Source organism: Sciurus vulgaris, assembly GCF_902686455.1.
Source record: "Sciurus vulgaris genome assembly, chromosome: 12".
NCBI classification, from domain to species: Eukaryota; Metazoa; Chordata; class Mammalia; order Rodentia; family Sciuridae; genus Sciurus; species Sciurus vulgaris.
In genome coordinates this window covers 110,988,750-111,009,549 of record NC_136473.1, presented here as the reverse complement: position 1 = coordinate 111,009,549, position 20,800 = coordinate 110,988,750, and the positions used below count along the sequence as shown (strand labels likewise).

At 50.0% G+C, this 20,800-nt stretch overlaps 1 protein-coding gene across 1 annotated transcript; it reads left to right on the top strand.

The window, feature by feature from the left end:
- Positions 1 to 15,325: 15,325 nt before the first annotated feature.
- On the top strand, positions 15,326 to 19,059 carry LOC306641748 (lymphotactin-like). Its single transcript, XM_079106985.1, has 3 exons — positions 15,326 to 15,593; positions 17,772 to 17,886; positions 18,701 to 19,059. Exons 1-3 carry the CDS (start codon positions 15,533 to 15,535, stop codon positions 18,864 to 18,866), a joined length of 342 nt encoding a protein of 113 aa, XP_078963111.1. The 5' UTR covers positions 15,326 to 15,532; the 3' UTR covers positions 18,867 to 19,059.
- Positions 19,060 to 20,800: the final 1,741 nt, after the last annotated feature.

Sequence of the window (20,800 nt, the reverse complement as noted above, 5' to 3'; positions counted from 1 at the left end):
ACCCCATGAGACAGTGGGTCTAGCTCAAGACGGCAGGAATGGGGTCCCCGATAACACCAAGAGGCAGGGCCAGGGGAGGGCTCCGGAGTAAGAGCAGCCCCACAGGCTCCTGCCTGGCCAGCAGGCAGCGCTTGGCAAGAAAGCCATGGTTGGTGGGTGGGTTGCATATGAGACAAGTGACATTTAAAAGAAAGGTCACCTAGAAGCTCCTAGGAAAACAAATCCTGAACAAAGAAAGGCGTGAAACAATTGAACATCACCTGGATCTGCAGTAACAACGCTCTGACATTCACGGTAACGTAACCCTTAGTTATTGAATCAGTTTCCATTTTTCTATTGGAAGGATGAAGTACAGCAGAAAATGATAATACGAGAGAGAGAGAGAGAGAGAGAGAGAGAAACAAAAGCATAGAAGGAAATTGTAATCTGTTATAATAGCAAGCAAGTCAACAGATCATGTCTTAAAGTCACATATTGCAAATCAGCAATGTAAGTATAGTGTGTAAGTGAAGAGAGAGAGAAAGGATTATAACTATAGCAAGACTGAGCCCTGAGAATGGGTGAATCAGAAGTTCTTATTTTCATTATAAACTCTTGCCTTTGAGGGCTTTCTGACATTTTTTAAACCATGTTCATGTATTATTATAGTAAAAATCTTTAAAGGATGTATATTTAGGTCAACATGACATTTTTAGTGAATCTAATCTGATTTTTGCTAATATGGCTCCTTTTTCTAAATAGAAAAAATTAATTTCGAATCTCTTCTAGAAGCTGGGTCACACTGAACACTGCGTGGATTTGGAATCCACCGGAACCACACGCTGGCGGATAGGGACACATCCGTACTTTCCCTCTCGCACTGTTCAGGTCTGAGGCTTACTTGAGGATATGGACAGAAACAACTTCCACGCTGCGAGTGTCTCAGGCTGGCTTGAGGGAGCACAAGGGCCCAGACATGGGAAAGAGGAAACGAGGCAGTTCAAGCCTGGGTGAGCGGGGCAGCCTGCGCGGAGGCACAAGTGCAGTTATGATTCCGCTACGAGACCCCAGCAGGCTGCAGAGAACCCTGCAGGGCCCAAGCAGGTCACCTCTGGAAATCAGCGTCATCTCCCCCTTCTGTGGTCTGCTTGTGGAGCAGCCAGTCCCACTCAGACGCCCTGTGCACCGGGTGAAGTGTGGCCAGAGCTGCAGAGAGTGGAAGGACAGAAGAGCCGCTGAGCCCTGGAGGCTGGGCTGTCTGCTCTGGGCCAACACCTGGGCCCTTCTCTTCAGGATTCTAGGATGAAAAAGAAAAGAAACTACACTAGATAATGGAAGGAAAGGAGGCTGCTGGGGAGCTCACCGAATTGTCAGAAGCTCCGTAGACCCAGGCTCTGAGAGCAGGCAGGCAGGGGATGGGGCCTGCCACGGGACGGTTTCCTTGGGCCTGGCTGCTGGCACCAGCACCTATGAGCACTCACCAAGCAATGCTGATGTCCACAACGGCCCCCTGGGCTACTGACCTTGTCACGCCCATCACAAGCTATCCCTGGCTATCTCTATCACTCCCTTTAGATTCAGAGTTCTGGGGAGACGATCCACAGGACCAAGCTTGCCTGTATCCAGCGGATGGGAGGGGGGACGGGCACCATCCTCCCTGCCTGGGCAGGTGCCAGGGGCTTGCTTCCCATTTATCTTGGGCTTGGCCAGCAGAGCAGGCCTGCAGATGTGGATAGCCAAGACGCTGTTCAGAGAAGTTCGTGATCAACTGCGGAACTGTGCCTGCGAAGGGGAAGGAGGTGGCCCGGCTGCGGTGACAGAGAAGGCCAAGCCCAGGCCGCTGAGACCGGGCCGGCCGTGTTCCTCGTGGTCTGGACCAGAGCTTGTTAAGACGTCTCGCTTCTCTCCTGCTATTTACCGCCTCTCTTCAATTTCAACTTGCTTCTAAATGCTCGTTATATCTTTGTCAGTTTGAAAGTCATTCCCAGCCCTAGAGAAAATAGAAAATAAGAGACATTAATTTATCCTGCTTTCTCTTTCCATCAACCTCCTTATATTAAATAAACTAGGAAATAGTTCCATGCTGATGAATGGGACTCCAAAAATCATACACAAATTAGAGAATGATTGTTTATATTAGAAAAATAGCATATTAACGCTACAGGAGAGTGGCTTTTGGTTAAGGGATAAAAGCCAACAGGAAAATGATATTCTCTTTGCCACAAGCAGCCGAGAACTGTGTCCAGGTAAGTCATAGCTGCAAGATTCAGCAGATAAAAATGCAAGATGCCCACTGACATTTGAATTTCAGGTACACATCCAATGATTTTTAGCATAAGTGTGCCCCATGCAATAATTAGGATGTCCTTATGTTTAGAAGATTTGCTGTTTATCTGAAATTCAAATGCAACCAGGAATAGTGTATCTCATTTGGCAACCCTGGTTGGAGGAAACCTGGGAGGAATTCAGTGCGATTGTGATATAGAAATGTGCTCTATAGAGCTGCAGGTAGGGTTCCCGCCACACCTCACTCCCCGTCTCCAGAGCCAAAAAGTAGCAAATTGTGTAGGAACAGAGTATGCCCACTCACAGTTCTGTTTCAAATGCTAAATGTGGAAAGTGAAAAATAAAAAGGAACATTAGGTATCTCGGTAAATGACAAATACCCAGTCATTCTGTCATTTAAGCAAATGCAAGTGATTTGCTCTTTCTTTACGGGGTCATCTTTCACCACATGACTCTATTCGTTCAAGAACTTTTACTCTCAGTTACATGGGATTTTGCATCATGTCAACGCTGTATTAATAACACCAACCAGCACACGCCAGTAACGATCCTAAGCAATTTGTGTGTGTTAACACGTGGTTCTTGCAACAGCTCCATGTGGAGCTGAGTGGCATTACCTCTATTTTACATAGACAGGGAAACTGAGGCAGGGAGATTATGTGCACTACGTAGCGTACAGAAGGCCATGCAGTTACCAGGTGACCAAACCAGGTATGAAAGTGGCAGTCAGTTCCAGGGCCTTGGCGGCAGATATTCCACAAACCAACAAGCTCATATTAAACTGAAAATAGTGGACACTGGGTCTCCTGGAGGCTGAACTGTATGTGTGTATTTCTATCACTTCAATAGACTTCTTGGTTTTAACCACTGGATTCAAAGTCTCCACCTCATGACATCATAAGCCTCGGGAAGTGAGAAAACTGATTACTCGGTTGTTCCTATCTGTCATTTCCTCCACTCTTCCTAGGCTGGCCCAGGGCAGCATGAAAATAAACCCTGGCCAGTACTAGAGGATCTGGCCCTCCCTGAGCTTCTCCTCGCTGTGCTCCAAACACCCCAGCCTCTCAACCCCTCTGCTGAGCTCTTGGGAAGAGACGTTTGAGTTCCGTGTTGGTGCACGGAAGCTGTCTCCTTGGGCCTAAACCTGTCCGTAGGAATTTTCCTACCATGAAACTTTAGTACACATTCAAATGAAAAACTTGGCCTTTTACAGGATTGCAGTGAGAAACCTCTTCCCCGGGACCTCTGGAATAGAAAGGCCTGTCCTTGTAATTTCCCAGGGCGATTCTCTGCACACAGCTCTCTCCATACCAATGCTCGGCGTTAAAGGGTAAAAGTGAAGAAAATGTCTAAAAAAATCAGAGTGTAGGCTTTTAGAATGAAGAAGAAGGCCATGCGGTTACCACACCCTTGCCTTGACCAACCCCATGCCAAACAAAGCCTGCGCCCCAGTGGTTTCTCACTGGCTTGTCAAATTCCCCTTTCAAGAGTAGATCTTTGTACCCAAACAGGTCGTTTTAATTTCTTCCATAGCCTGGTGTCAGAACTTCTGGAAACACAGGCAGGGAGCAGATAAATTGAGACCAAAAAATCTTGCTTACCTGACCCCTGGAGTTGGAGAGAGTAAGCGGTAGTGGAGAAAGTTTGGGGCAGGTGACTAAGTTTAACCCCGAGGAGTGGAATGCCTGATGGTGGTCTGAGCTTAAGGACAAATGGTTCTGAAAATACCCCTCACCCGTGGTGACGAGGTGGTACTGCAGCTTTGGTTACTTTCAACAAACCACACAGACTCACTGTGGATTCCACTAACGTGATGTAGTTAACACTCAGCCAACAGCACATCCGCAAGACCCTGTGATAGGGGTGGGTGTGTGCATGCTTGCCTGTGTGTGTGAGAGAGAGGAAGAGTGTGTGTGTGTGTGATACCTTGTGATAGGGGTGGGTGTGTGCATGCTTGCCTGTGTGTGTGTGAGAGAGGAAGAGTGTGTGTGTGTGTGTGTGAGAGAGAGGGAGGCCGAGAATGGAGAGAATGGAAGCGCAGGCGGCAGCAGGGGAGACTTGCTTCAGGACCTTGCTCCCCAGCAGGAGCCCGGCCTGCACAGCACAGCCAGGACGGTCACTAGCCACTTCTACCACGGTCGTGCGCTACTTCATCTGAAACGAACGGACTTGTTTTCTTCGTTTTCCTGGGTGCACTCTGGAAGGCGACGATCCTCACGCGTGGACATCTGTGGGTGCCCTTTACTCAGCCAGGATGGTGCTGCCGGGCCTTCGCCCAAGGACAGCACGGAGATACAGAAGCAAGGTCCCCTGCCGTCTTGGCCATGCCTCCCCACCTGTGAGGGTTCTGTCACCAGCAGGAGAGTGTTGCGGCCTGTCCTCACCGGCCCCTCAGGGAGTTCTCTGTGGCCGTCGAGCATGGTTCAGGTTTGTAACTGCAGACCTGGAACAGGCTCAGGAGGGCTGCTAGCAGAAGGGAAGACAGGCCAAGGGACAGCGTGCGCAACCACTGCTTTTCTGACCTCTACCTGTACTTACGGGAGGGACGCATTCTTGACTGACAAAAATCAAAATGCTGGGAGTGGCTGCTTCTGGGCAGCAGCATCAGAGGCGATTTCAGTGTCACCGTCTGATGATCTGTTTTTCAAATAAGTTTCTATAATTAGTAGCCAGAAATTGCTCATATAAAAAGAAAAAAATTATTTTTCAGTAATAAGAAATAAACTTTGTCTTTGTTTTTAGAAATACCACTTCCACATAAAGCCATCCTTCATTAACTGGACCATATACAAGGAACTTCTTTTTTTAAACGATACCTGGAGTACACACACAGCTTCAAGGGACACCTTAGTCACAGGTATGCCTAGCAACCCTTCTTTTGACTGGATGTGATACTAATATGTAATTATTACCACTGAAAAATAAAGCTTACTTATGCTAAAAGTCCTTGTATTGCCTTAAAGTGTTTCATTTTCTCTCTGTTGTTGCTGGTGGTCCTAAGCTGGGGCAGTGGTTATGTGACGTCACATGAGATGTAGCTGTGGTCTGTGACAGCGTGGCAAGGCACAGCACAGACAGCACAGCACTGTACGCACATCACATACCCTATGCATCAGATCCATATATGATTTGTACATAATATGATACGTATGACACATGCTTCATGTTACATGATATCACATGTGTTATGTACATGGATTACCTGTGTGAACCTGGAGGACAGTCTGCTGTGTGGAATAAGCTGTTCTGTCATCATATAACATATTCATGCAGAGAGAAAGAGAGAGTGAGAGAAGGGAAAAGTGAGCTATGAATCCAGCTTACATAACTGGGAGGAATATGAATGGCTTCAGGTGTCGGGGAAGTTGGCATGAATACAGTGTTACACTTATGGCTCATCACAAAAGGCGTTAAAGTACTTAATGACGAAATTGTGGGAATGAAACACAATTCTTAAAAGGAAGACACTGATAAATACTTTGAAATATTATTATTATTTTATAATTATTTTTTATTTTTTACAGACTGCATTTTGATTCATTGTACACAAATGGGATACAATTTTTCATTTCTATGGTTGTGCACGATGTAGCTTCAGACCATTCGTGTAATCATACGTGTACATAGGGCAATGATGTTTGTCTCATTCCATGATTCTTCATACCTCTACCCCCTCCTCCCTCTCATTTCCCTCTACATAATCTAAAGTTCCTCCATTCTTCTCTCACCCTCCCCACCCCCATTATATATCATCATCCACTTATCAGGGAAAACATTTGGCCTTTAGTTTTTTGGGATTGACTTATTTCACTTAGCATGATATTCTCCAATTCCACCCATTTACCTAAAAATGCCATACTATTATTTTTCTTTATGGCTGAATAATATTCCATTGTGTATATATACCACAGTTTCTTTAACCATTCATCAGTTGAAGGGCATCTAGGTTGGTTCCACAATCTAGCTATTATGAATTGAGTTGCTATAAACATTGATGTGACTGCATTACTCTAGTAGACTAATTTTAAGTCCTTTAGGTATAAATTGAGGAGTGGGATAGAAATACAAATTAAGAGAACTCTAAGATTTCATCTTACTCCAATTAGAATGGCTATTATCAAGAACACAAACAATAATAGGTGTTGGCATGGATGTGGGGAAAAGGGTACACGTTTACATTGCTGGTGGAGTTGCAAATTGGTGCAGCCACTCTGGAAAGCAGTGTGGAGATTTCTCAGAAAACTTGGAATGGACACACCTTGTGATACTTTGAAATATTAAAAAACTGCTTGGGTAACGTCATTTATAGAAGAACAGAAAGCAGACGTCGAGAATCACCTGAGGTTCCCGGGCTGCATGCAGGTTATCAGCGGCCTTGCTTGACGGTCTGTTCTGGCCCAGTGCAGAGGGGAGGATCTGCAGGAGGGCTGAGGAGGACGGGCAGGGAGCGGTGGCCTCCCACGTGGGCCTTCCACTTCCACCTTCCCAGGAGGGCTCTGTCCCCGAGGCTGGAGAGCAAGCACAGATGCGTTAGCCTTCCTCTCCCCGACCTGGACCCAGTATTGGTGCTGGTCATCTGCCTCCTGACTTCCCCGAGTCCCGCTAAGGGCTGTGTCAGGGGGTCACTGCCGTGGTGCTGCTGGTAACTCTAGTCTGCTTTCCTTCATTCAAGATGGCGGACCGACTGGGTGGTTATGAAGGTCCACTGCAGCTCTGGTCTTCTTTGGCTTCTCCCCCATCTTTCCCCACTGTTCTCTGTCATACTGGGGCAGTATTTTTTATCTATCACCGAGTTACACTGAACAACTCTTGAACAGTGCTTCTGCTTTGAGTTCTTAGGAGAAAGAAGAAGAAGAACATCAGTGTACCTTCACTTACTCCGTCAACGAATGTGGGCTGCGTTCCTACATTGCGGGTGCTGGGATTTGGTCGTGAGGCCAGGGCTTGACTCGTGGTCCCGCACTCTAGTAGGAGAGGGTGACAATACCAAGATAGGGCGTGGGGCTGGCAGGCGTGGCCAAAGCTGTGGGTGACCACCAGGCCGGTGGCCGGAGGGATGGAGCTGCTGTCCTCCGTGGGCCGAGGGCAGCTTCCCACCAGGCAGCCTTTGACAGCTCCACTTCCACAGTCGACTTTGCTGTCGAGTTCAGACGTCCAACGCCGGAGTCGTTGCTCCATGCACTGCAGACCCCTGGGTTCTGCTATAAGCTACTGGCCAGAGGTACTAAAACTAAGTGAGTGCTGGTCATTAAGGATTTAATGGTGTTTTTCATTCTGTTCTAGAAAAAATATTCATTTTTCCCTATAATAAAGGTTAAGATTTAAAAAGAATTAGCTCATTAAAAAAGTGGCACTCTAGCTACTCCACGTGTATGTATTCCACAGTGAGGAGGTCTGGCCTTGAGAGCCGTCCTTCCGTGGGGACGTCCAGGTGGCCAGCGCCGCGCTCACTGCTCCTGCTGCCTCGGACGCGGGAGCAGGAAGCCAGGCTCACTTGGCTCCTGGACCATGAAGCCTTCCTGACCTCCGATGAAAGCCACCACTGCTCCCTTGTCACCGGCCTCCTCCGCAGAGCGTCCCAGGGCCAGCCCGCTTTTCCTCAGAGCACTAGCACTGTGGGGCACCCCGTGGTGGAGGCCCACTGCCTGTTCCGTCTCCTGTTCCTCCATTGTTACGTGGTCGCTGGGTGACACTGGACGTTTCTCCTGCACATCAGAAAACCAAGAGGTCCAGCTGCACGTTACCTGGTATTGGAGACAAGCAGAAGCCGGAAATAACCATGAGGAAAAGCTCCCCAGAGTCGAGACTCACCCCCAGCTGGGGAGTCTGCTCAGAATTTCTCCACAGTGTCAGGCTCCATCCACGCCTGTGCCCAGGTCGCCATCCTGAGCTGGCCCATTTCCCTTGCTCCAGGGCAGGCTGGGTGTGGACACCCCTGTGCTGAGCACCCACACTGCCCAGCTTACTTTGAGTGCCACCCGCCGAGAGAGCCCACGCCCCCGACTAGGGTGTCTGCACTGCGTCTCCAGGTGATGTCGTCCGCGTCGTCCTGCAGTCGGTGAATTCCAGGAGACGCTGGGTCAGCCACATGCTGCGGCAGGACCTCTCAGCACGGCCATCGTGCCACGCCTTCCTAAAACATGTAGTTTCCAGATTAATCAGGAACCAGCCGCCCTCTGCTCCTCATCAGACAGTGGGCAGAACTGGCGCTTGGCCTGGGGCGCTTTGGGAAATGCAGGAGGCGCACCCTCCGCCCTCCTGTCCACAGACCTCAGCCTCTCCATGCTGTCTGGAGGTCCCCCTCCGCTTAGGGGTGTTGGTCTGTCATCAGTGTCATAATCAGAGCCCGGGGTCAGGGCCTGAGAAAGGGGCGTGCCTCGCTCCTCCCTCAACCATCTGGGGCTCCCAGAGACTCAGAGTCTCATTTCGAGTAATTGATGTGACAGCGTTGCGCAGGTCACACTGCAGAAGAGCTAAGATACTCGTATTGTCGCTGCTGTTCAAAATTCCTCCTGTTTCTGAGACAGCATCTTACGCGCCGGCGGTCCATGCGCACGCCTCACGTCCGAGGCTCCTCTCTCACGCTCTCCCTTGCGTTTCATTAACCTGAACTTGAAGGTCGACGTGCACTGCGACTCCCCAGCCTCCTTGCTTTCACTCCCTTCACTGCCTCATCATCTGCTGGACGGTCCATGGCCTGGTGAAAGGGAGGGAACTCACGTGGCTGTGAATCGGACGTGTGATTTGCACGTCCATGTCCCCTGCTTTGCAGTTGTGATCCTGCACGGTGGCCGCGCATGTCCGTGGAGTTGATGAACAGCCCTGAGCCAAGAGGCCGCACTGCCTCACCTCAAGGCCCAAGCGACCTGCTGATGCGTTGAAGCCAGGTTACAGGAGAACGCATGCTGGTATCCACGGCGTGGCGTTTCTGGTCCTCGCTTTCCAGGGTGCTTCTCTGACAAGGCGCCTACGTCACAGCCAAGGGCCACACAGTGCAGAGCCGGGGTAAGCACGTGGTGTCCTAATCATCGGTGGCTTGATGGACATCTTCCTGAGAGTCAGACCACAGGATGGAGCTGAAGAGACGAACAAGACGACAGCGTCCCACCTATCCCAAGGCCTCTTGAGGTCTGCAGAAGAATCTGCCGTTCCTGCGGAAAGGGAATCCCTTCAGCCGTGCGCCCGGGACCGTTGCTTCCCGTGTATCGCCAGCCCTGCTCTTGTTGGATAAAACTCGTGATGAAAATTCCTTCAGAAAGAAAAGGAAAGGAGCAAACCGTTCAGTGAAACGGAATCCATGGCACTTCATAAAGATCGCCAGCTTCGACAGTTGTCGGAGCATCCAGATCGAACAGCCATGATCCTGCCATGGAGGAGGCAGGCTGGCGAGAGGAAGCAAGCAGCGCCGGTTGAGGAGGAGAACCCCAAGCTTTGTTTCACGCTGGCGGGCTCAAAGGAGCACAAACTCCAAATTCTGAGCTCCCACTCTCAGATTCTCACACGTTTACAGGCTGGTTGGCGTCGTGAATTTCATAGTCTGCCGGACACACGGTTAGGCGTGGGTTTCCAGCGGGATGCGTGTTTACAGAAGCAGAGTGACAGGGGAGGAACCGTACCTCCGCCGCCAGGGCCCCAAGCCTCCACAGGTGGCTCACACTTCACAGGGGAGTAGCTAGATTCCCAGGGGTGGCTATCTACAATCCCAAAGGTCTGGACCCAGGGTCAATCCGGCTTCCTGGAGAAAGGCTGGGAGAGGGGAGGGGAACTGACCCCTGCCCCAGACACGGTTTCTTACCATAACATTTTTATAATTTCGTTTCACAACCAGCTCTGGTTTTGCCCTCACATTACCACCTGTAAATTTGCATTGGTTAAAATGACTGATGACGCCTAGTACTGGTGAAGGTCAGGGAGAACAGGTGCTTTCACACCTTATTGGTGGGAGTGGCAATCAGGTCTGGTTGGACCTAGCCAGGAGCCAGTTCCATGCACTGTACAGAAATACCCATGGTCGACCGACTCTTTTTTTTTTTTTTTTTTTTTTAACAAATCTGACTTTGCATGCACAAGTAGTGGCCATTGGGAACTGTCTTGTGTGGTCTGCCAGCCAGCTTGGTCCTAAACTTTGGAAGAAATTTCTATGTCTGGAAGGAAGAGATATCTTGTCACGTCCTGGGAGGGGACTTAGGCTGAAGAGATAACAGGAAAGTATAAGACGTCAGAGAAATGTGTGTGCCCATTGTCACATGGCTGCCAGGCTTGCATCAGGGGTTGCCTGATGGCGTCAGGCACTGGTCAGTGCGTGGCCTGGAGCCTGGCAGACCTGCTTTGAATCTTCCCCGTGTCTCCACCCAGCCTAGTGTGAGTGAGCCACTTGCCTGGTGAAGCTCCACATTCTCACCTGTTAGATGCAGGTGATAATTCCCTTCCTCACTGTGCCGTCTGAAGGAGGAGACACACGGATGCCTTTCAGTTCTTAGCACACAGCACCTCACACGCTGCACCTGCTCAGCTGACCCTGCAGAGGCCCAAGGACCTGGAGAGTGTTTGGAGGACAGTTCATCAATGGTGGCTAAGTTTGGGATTTGGGTGAAAATCATTTTGAAAAAGCCTTTTCTATAGTGTCTAGATTTTCTTTATAATAATCATACTGTGCCAGAAGAATACAACAAAACTTTTAATCTTGGGGGAAAAACTAGGTATAATTTAAGAGAGATTGCACTAGGGCATGTTTCAAAGAAAGTAATGATCGCAGTAATCTTTCTTTTGCTTTTGTTCTTTACAGATGTTGAACTTGAGGCACACACTGGATGACCTTGAGCAGTGGCCACGGCGGGTGCACCAGGACCTACTAGCCCCGCTCCAGGCACAGATGTGAACTGTGTTTCCCAGAGACGACCCCATTCCACTCCTCTCCCTCTGCCCTTGCTTCTGGATGGGGCCAGATAAGTGTTTCTCACTAAAGAAATGTGGCCGATGGGCACCTGCCCCTTCTGGGTGGTTGAGAGCAGATGTCACTTCTCCAGGTTCTCTCGCTGTCTCAGGTTGCGGGCCTTGGCTTCCTGGCCACCCTGGGAGGACAGTGCCCGAGACAAGGTGCTCAGGAAAGCCTGCCTGATCTCGAGGGCACAGTCGGGCACTCTTCACATTTACACAGCATCCTGAATTGGCCCTGTACCATCACCAATCTACCCCCCACCTGAAAGCACTCAGGTTCAAGAGCCGCCTCCCCTTGACTTCTGTAAGCGTACGTGCAGGAGTAGAATCTGCAGAGCTTCCCCGAATGCAAATGCTCAGCTTTACATGACACTGCCTCGTCGCCCTCCAGTACCCTGCTGATTCCCGAAGGCCGTGAGACTTGGGGCTCTGTGTTCTGCTGAACTGAGATCAGAGGAAGTAAGTTTGGCCATTTGAATCAAAAGAAAATGGGGAAATGGTGTCTCGCTGTGGCCTTAATTTCTGTTTTCATGACCACTGGTGAGTTTGAGACCAGATGCTTCTGAAGAAAAAGGGTCAGGAAAGGGACTTGCCCCTGCAGTTCAGTTCTGGCTGTCGTTGCTGAGACTGAGCGGGGCTGCGGGCACAGTCAAACCCGACCTCGGACAGCAGAGTCAGAAACACATGGCGGAACTTTGCTGTGTGACAGGCAGGTGAGCAAATGGAGTTACTCCAAAACCAGAGCTAGAAAATACTGTCGCATAAAGAAAAATCACCTGGGGATCCCGATCTCACACGACATGCAGAAATCAACACCAACAAGGCTTGAGATGCAAAGGTCAAGTGCAAGAGTTCAAACCTTTTAGTAGAAAAGCGGTAAACTTTTGCTGCTTTGGCAAAGGAAGAGTGTATGAAGGCACCACATCACTAACCATAAAATAAAATGCAAAACATCCGACTACGTTGAAATTAAAGGTTTTTGTTCCTCAAAGACATCCTAGAGGTAGTGAAAAGACACACTGCGTGTGAACTGAGCGATGTGTTTACAACACCTTTGAAAAGGAATTAGAAGGAAGAATACATAACAAATTCAACAAGGGAAAGACAAATTCCTAACAGAAAAATCGGAAAATCCACAGACACAGATTCAACAGAAGAAGAAATCCCTACTTGGATCGCACAGTGCAAAGTCATTTTTTCAGGTGAACAAAAATATTCAGAGTGGGAAATAAAAAGGAGAGAGAGGACCTCTTGCTTTCCGTGCCTGTCTCTGTCCCTCACACCAGCCGACCATGTGCGGTGCTGGACTTGGCAGTTGTGCAAGCTCACCTTGCGTGTGCATGGAACGATCACACGCTCACACGTTCCTGGGCTCCCTGGGTCATGAGCACGAGGCTCATTCTGGGCACCTGAATTGAGGGGCTGGCTGGTGCCAGGCTGGTGCCAGGCTCTAAGAAGACGGCAATGAGAAGACAAAGAACCCACCGGAGGAGGGGTCAGTGAAGTGGCCAACAAGTAAAATGTCATCACGTGAGAAGGTGCAGAGCCCCTGCAATGAAAACGGAGCAGGAGGGAGAGCCAGGAGAGGGGACAGGTGGCAGCGAGGGGGGGCCAGGCCTGCATGTGAGGAGGCCGAAGCTCAGGCTGCAGCGGAGCCAAGGGGAGGAGGGCAGCAGGAGAGGAGCCTGGGTCACGGAGGGCCACGGCCAGGCGTGAGCCCTTGCGAAGGCTGGATTTAACTCCTAAAGTGGACGGCCGTGGGAGGACGTTTTGGAGAGAAGCCACGTTTTGGAAGGGTCCCCTTGGCAGGTGTGGCACATCGCCCAGAGGTAAGAGGCGATCGCATAAGCCCCCCGCCCCAGGGCAGAGGTGGAGCTGGCTTGGAGTAGGGTGGGGTGGACAGTGGAAGGTTCAGATCCTCTGTTGAAAATGGAGACTCCTCAGGATGTTCTCATGGGCCCGGTGTAGCTTCCAAGAGGAAGAGGGGAGGAGCAGATGAAGGATTCTCGGTGGCACCTCCAGGTGCTGTCCCTGGCATCCACGCCGAGCCCACTGCGCGCTCTGTCCTGTTCTTCTGCACCAGAGACGCTGTTGCACGTTTTGACAAAGTGATAATTCATCCTGAAGGTCTAAGAAACTCCATTTCAACAAACTAAATGAAAACAGCCTTTGGCCAGACTGTCTATTTCATCAAAAACTTGAGAAAGCCAGAGGCACAATCTCCTCGTTTTACATTTCTATTTTTATTACTTACTTTAGTTACCTTTTCAATGGGCAGATAAAACTGTATGTATTTAGTGTGCGCAATATAATGTTTTGAAGTATACATACGTGTCGCCCGTGGAATGACGAAGTCTAGCTAATTCAAATATGCATCACCTGACATAGCTGTCTGTGCCTGGAAACGCTTAGCATATTTCAGGAAAATAATCCGTGGTTAACTACAGTCACTTCTCGTCCAAAAGATCCCTTGAGCTTATTTCTTCATCCAACTGAAATTGCACCTCCTCTGACTAGTATGGCCACCGCCCCACCCCCAGCCAGGTCCACCATTCTCCTCTCGACTCTACCAGAGCAACGTTTTTATATTCTACACGGGAGGCGTTCATCTTTCTGAGCCTGGCTTATTGCTGAACGGAACGTCTTGCAGGTTCCTCCTGTTATCTCTGTGAGGGGCCCCCTGCCATGGCTGAGTGGCATCTGTCCAGTTCACATGTCACGTTCCCTGTCCACTTGTGCCCTCCTGGGCTCAGGCTGGTCCCATGCCTTGGCTGCTGTGAACAGTGTGTCCTCAGCAGGCTGCTCCTCTCCCCTGTGTACATATCGGGAGGGGATTGCTGGGTCCTCTGCGATCCTATCCCTGGGTTTTTGGAGGAAGATTGTATGGTCCTCCACGTTGGCTCTACAAATTTCCATTCCCACCGACGGGTTATCAGGGTGCCCCTTTCTTGTGAGTCTAAGATGACCCCACATGGCTGTCTGCAGATTGGAAGGAAGAGAGCACACTGGTCCTTGTGGAGCAGTGTGATTGGAGGAAGCATCCAGTGCCGTAGAGGCAGACATGATTTCAAAGCCATTCTGAAGTTCAGAGTGGAGTCTGGCTGGGAAATTAAATGTCAGCAATGAAAAATCTCTTAGAGATTATCCTGTAATTTCCATGGAAACAGGAATTTACTTTCACAATCCTAATAGCAATGGCAAAACCTTTAACTACACATGTATTCGATGAATGTGTTTTATTGATGTTTATGTAAGATAAAGAACAACAAAAACACCGAGTGTCTGAAAGGCTATAGCAGCACTGAGGTGCTCGAGTCCTGCGGGGGGCACTGTCCACGGAGGCACGTTCTGGAAGGACCACAGGGCAACACACAGCAAGAGCTGTAAAGACGACAGTGTGACCTTACCCAGCACCCACTCCTGGTTAGTAAAGGGGCTGTGTACATTCATGAGAGTTGCTCTTATAGATCAGGTTATGTCACAGTGAGTTGTAAGGGACAGTTGAATGTATATGTGCTTATGTCTGCTCAAAGTGGAAGCAAGAAGGCTGAGGAAGCTCGGAGATATTTAAACGGATGTTAAACAGCGCTTACATTGATCACAATTGTGAGAACACATGTAGACCAACACTCACCGGGAAAACATTAAAAATAGCAACTGTCAGAATGGCAAGATTACAGACTATTTTCTCTTCCCAAATGCAGTTGGTGTAGGACAACTCTGGAGTAGCCGTGTGAAATGCCTAGTAAGTTTCCACTAAAGCCCATACTTATTAAAGTCTTTCCTGGGCACCTGGGGGAGAGAGGTGCAGAGAAAGGGGGCTAATGGGAAGGAGGGTGAGGAGAGGAGTGAGAAGAAACGAGGCCAAGAATGGAGGACCCAGCGTGGCAGTGGGGGCCCCTGCCTTCCTGGGGCTGGGCGTGGCAGGAGGCCGGGGAAGGGGCCACAGTGACCACCCCACCTCACTTCCTTTGCTCTGTCCCATGACTGGGCCCTGACAGGCCTGGCCTACCTACAGCGGAAGATCTGACTTCAGACTGGCGGCCAGAGATGAGACAACCACGTTTTCTTCAGGCAGAAATTTGGTTTCATTGACACATTAACCACAGGAGAAGAGGAACAGGCCACAAGGTGTGGGTTAGTATGAAGGGGCAAAGGAACTTTTTGTTTCAAGAACAAAAGCATCAGCGTTGCAGAGACTTTCCGCTACTCCACACCCACCCGAAAGCCCCTCTCACCACAGGAAGTGCATGCACTGACCATCGGGGGCATAAAAGAGACTGGCGGGAGCGGCTCCTCAGTCTCCCGCAAGCTCCGCAAGACCCCAGCCATGAGACTTCTCCTCCTGGCACTGCTGGGCATCTGCTGCCTCACCGCCTGCACCGTGGAAGGTGAGCCCAGGGCTGGGGTGCCAGGCGGGCAGCCTGTGTTTGGGGCCTGACTCCGGTTTCGACTGGAGTTAGCTGCTTTTCCAGCCTAAGTCTCTAACTTCCCATGGAAGCGGGAGCGGGGTTTTGCAGACTCCTAAGAAGAGAGGACTTGGTTGGTAGCTGGGCTCCCATTCTCCGAACTGGGGGATTTGGAGTACATTTCTTAACCATTTCGAGACTGTGCTCATTTACCTCTAAATTAAATGTAACAATACTTAGTTTTAAAATGAAACAGATGTTTTATTTATTTGTGGATTACTTATTTATTTACTTAGGTCAAACCTCCTTATAAATGGTAGTTTTTGATGAATGGTAGCTACAGAATGGTGGTGATGATTATAAATTCATTTCTAGCTTTTACCCATTTACTGTTGTCTTGATAAATTCTCAAACTCATGAGCTCCATTATGGTGTGGGAATGAGACAGAGGATGTATGTTTTGAAGCAAATCAATATTTTATATTTATAAAAATCAAACTAAAAATGACTATAAACTCATACCTTTAAATCCAGAAAGTCAATATTACCTTCAAGTAAGTGGGAGAGGCTATTATTTCTGCTGGGAATGATACCAGTTAGAATAGATTTCTTGAATTTGTAGGAGCTTATATAGTAAGTGTTAACAGGTAGATCAATACCTTATACACGATCCAATAAACCTGCAAGTCATACCCAGATGGGAGTCAGATTTCCTGAGTCCTGCCTGAGCATTCAACAGGTATTTTCTCAAAGGATCACTTTTTCCTACTGGCTGGGATTATTTTATACTTATCTGTATCTTAATTGGTAGATTTAGAATAAAAGACCATAACTTGATAGCAGGACCCCAAAAAGTCCAAGGTTAATGAGGCAAAGGCCAGAACTCGTAGACATTGAGCAAAAGAAAAATATTCATGAAACGAAAGGGCTCATGACCACCAAGTTAAGCCACGAGTCGCCTCGTGGCTGGCAATTTTCTGTGTCCCATGGGTGTCCCCCTGGGTGGAGATGCAGATCCAGGCAGGCCATGATGCTCTTCCGGAGGCCGAAGGTGTTGGAGACTAGTCTCCCATTCCCAAGATTCCTGCTGCAGGAGCTTGGGGACCCACCGGCACTCAGCTTCTTTTGTACAAAACTGGGCAGAACAATCTTCGCTTTGACTCTGCTCTGCCTCTGAGGTGAAGGCAGCGCTTTAACCACTAGCGACAGACACTTCACTGAGCTTGAGTGAAAGCTTTTGTGGTTTGGAGGACAGTAGGATGCTCTGGGTCCTGGCGGCCCAGGTTAGACGCTTATGCAGAGAAAAATGGTTGCTTAAATAGTGAGGGAAAAAGAAAAGAAGCCAGATTTTCTCTTTTTACTGAGTTCAGAGGCAGCTCAGCCTTAAAATCAAACCAGCAATGGTAGAGGGACATGCAGCGAGCTGCTGGTGTTCCTGCATGGTCAGAGCCTCTGAGACCAGCCTGAGCCCCATCAGCCACCGCCTGAGGTGCTCTGTGGGTAGAGATTTCTGTGAATGCGCAGCAGGATCCACAGGGGAGGAGAAGATCGGCACTTAGGAACTTTGATTAGATCTTACCAGACCGCTAGCATTAACTGTCCCAAGTCACTTTCCCTTCTGCAGTGGAAGATGCTTCTTAGACTTACCGTTTAGTTCCTCCTGGGCCACTCGTTTGAGGGTGGATGCTGGAGGAAGCCCCCCCCTCTGCTTCACATGGTACCACTAAAACAAGAACGCCTTTCTTTATTCAGTCAAAAACGAGCTGCCTCTCCCAGCAAATGCGACCTCGCCCCGAGTCCTCTGTCACAGGACCCTTTCAGCTCATTTACATCACGTAGCACAGCTATTTAAAACCGTCTTCCCTATTTACCTGTTTTGTTCTGGACCCTCACTTGAAGATGTGCTGCGTGAAAACAGGGTCCACAGCTGTCTGTCTTGGTGCCCTAAACCCTCGGCACCCAACTGGCACTGGGCACAGAGCTGAAGTGTCATTGAATGAGTGGGTGGCACTGGGCCATCTGCTGCCCATCATGGTGTCTCCATGGAAACACACACATGCCAGGTGACAGAGACAATTCCGTTTCTCTCTCCACAAATTTCCTGAAACAGTACTATTGGGGTGATGTTTTAAATCGTGTCCATCCGCTCCCTCTGGCCAGGTGTGGGGAGCGAAGTCCCCGAGCGGAGCATCTGTGTGAGCCTCACCACGCAGCGACTGCCGGTCAACAGGATCAGGACCTACACCATCAAGGAGGGCTCCATGAAGGCGGTGATGTGCGTGTCTCCTGGCGGGCCTGGGGAGGTGTGGCAATACGGGGATGGCGCAGAGAGGGTGCTGCCCCTCAGGGGACATGGGTCACCATGTAGGGGAGCTGCAGCCTGGCCCGCAGCCCTTGCCCTCCACTTAGTGGTGCCTTCACACAGCCCCACCAGGTGATGGTTATTGCCAAAGTCTAACCTCCAAATAAGGACTCCAAGTCCTCTTTCCTGATTTAACTTAGCAGAAGAGCAGCCTGAGGCCAAGACAGTGATGGCGGCCCAGGCCAGCTTGTGCTCAGGCTGTTCTGCTGGCGTGGGATGCTGGGGTGGGCTGGGCAGCACACCAGGCCTTATCAGTCACTGTATCTCAAGGGACCCCCGTGTCGAGAACCAGCCTCCACAGTACTGGGCTCTTCCCAGGATCTCACTTGCAGAAGTAGCAGTTCTCCCTGACACATAATTGCTCCAAGGAATTGAAATAAAGAAATCACCTTTAATCCAAGCAATGAGCATGATTAGGTTTGAGGAAGGGGCGGATGCGTCGTAATTGAACTAGCTGGTCCTTAGGGCCCAGGTCAGTTGTGACTCCTGGTGGGACTGGTGAGCAGGGCAGTGGGTGCTGGGCACAGAGGCACTGGGCACTCCTGGGACACTTTACCTTTGTGTTGAAGCAGCTGGAGAGCGTGGTGTCCTGGTTCATGTGTGGTGTCCTGGTTCTGAAGGTCATTTCTGCTGCTAGTGTGTGCATGAGATCTCTTCACGTCCGTGCGTGGCTCCTGACCCGAGGACTCGGAGCTTGTGGCTGACTTTGTCTGTTCTTTCATTACAGTTTTATTACCAAACGTGGCCTGAAAGTTTGTGCTGATCCACAAGCCAAGTGGGTGAAGTCAGCAGTGAAAATCGTGGACAACAGGTCCAAGACCAGGAGCGAGCTCCAGACCAGCCCCACCCGAGCCCAGCAGCCCACCAGCACAGCGGGGAACCCCTCTCTGTAGAGGCCTCCGGACAGCCGGCCAAGCTCCCACCGCAAGCTAATGGGACTAATTAGCTTATACTCATGGACTAATTAGCTTATACTCGCCTTGTATGCAAGTGTATGAATAAAATGATTTTCTTATGTTTTTATTTTAACGCCTTCTGTATTCGTTTACCTTCTGTAATTAATAAATATTTATTGTTAAGAATGGTTCTCTGGCCTATTCCTTACGCAAAGGGAAAGGTGACGTGTCCTGATGTTCTGCTTCTGCCCGACCTGTACCTCTCTGACGTTTGATGGCATCCTCAGAGCGGTTCCCCCAGCATTTGCCTGAGAAGAAGGCCAGATTCACCCCTGAGGGTTCCGCTGTGATGTCCTCCAAGCTCCAGCAGGATCACAGCTGTGATGGCGACTCGCGCCTGTCTCACCTTGCCTGGGTCACAGAGCCTGCACGTGGAGTAAAGAGACAATTGTCCAGCAGACACCGTCCCCGTCCTGAGGTCCGCATGGGGGTGTCACTCAAGTTGGATCTTGAGTTGATTCTCTCGCCTCTCAGTCTTTCATTCTGATCTCTGCTGTGAAGGGTAGAAAGGCCGGGTTTTCCTTTCTTTCTCCAGTCTGGTTAGCAGAAATTAGAATTTTGGTGCAAAGAAGCTTTATGTAAGTAAAAATAAGTGCTCTTATTCTTTTTTTTTTTTTTTTTTTTCATTTTTTTCTTTTCTTTCTTTCTTGATACCCTCCTGCCTCGGCCTCCCGAGTAGCAGGGATGACAGGTGTGTGCTGCTGCCCTTGGCAACAATCAGTACTTCTGAATTGGGCCATCATCTCGCTGCCCAATGGGCGATTTCCCTGATGGTGGCTACTCTGTGACACAACTTATGTTTTGTTGCCAATAAGCTTTCAACGGCTCCAAACTTGGTCACACGGGCGTTTCTTGATGTGATCACCGTCTGCAGAGCACAGTTAGTGTTGCCCGGGCCCTCGGCACCCTGACACACCCCTGCTCTTCTGTGTTCTCCTGACATTGCTGGGTGGCCTTGTGTCTGTGGTTCTACTGTCCAGGAAGCTGAGGCTGCATGCCCTGATCTAGCTGACCCAGCAGTGAGAGCTGACCTCACTTTGACAGTTTCCGTAGGAGACGAGATGCTTTATGAGGGGTGAAAACAGCACACTCGCTTAAGAGGAGGGTTTCTGAGGAGCTAGGCATTGGAGCACCCCAGTGCAGCCCAGGCCCCTGGCCTTTCCTGAGGTGATGGGGACATGGTACGTGGATGGGGACGGGGACAGCAGCACTGACTTCCTTTATATAAGGCTGTTTTGGTTTTGGTAATAGCTTTTATTACAAAACAGAACTGTTTTCTTTAACAAATTTGACTCATTTAATCACATAACAGACATTATTTAAAGACAAAACAAGGAGGTATAAAAAGGTCCACTAACTTTCTGGAGGTGCCTTGGCCAGTGAGGGGTGGAGGCCAGAGTGGAGCCCAGAGCGAGGCTCCTCCTGCCCTGCTGCCTTCCTCCCTTCAGAAGCCGGGGCCTCCAAGGCCAAGCTGCACGTGCAGACACCTGGAGCCCGTTCTGGTTGCTGGGCTGCACTCTCCTGCCTTCCTCCTTACTCATCACTCATTCAGCAGACGTGAGCTGCGGCTCTGCATGTGACAGAAGCTGCAGACGCGTCGGGGATGGCAGCCAGGTCCCTGGGCCTTCTGGCAGAGCCTCCCTCCTGCCCTTTCCCTGGAGCCGGCCTCCCTTTCCGCTGCTCAGCACAGCTCCTTGCTGTGGCCTTACGGGCCAGGTGCGTTGGGGGTGGTGGACGCAGAAGTGAAGCCTGACCCCGGCCTTTGGGTCCTGGTCTTCAGGAGCCTCCTCAGGAGGACGTGAAGCAAGCAGGGAGGATGTGTCACATGGTAGATGAGGCGACAGGGATGCAGAGCTGTGGACACAGAAGCC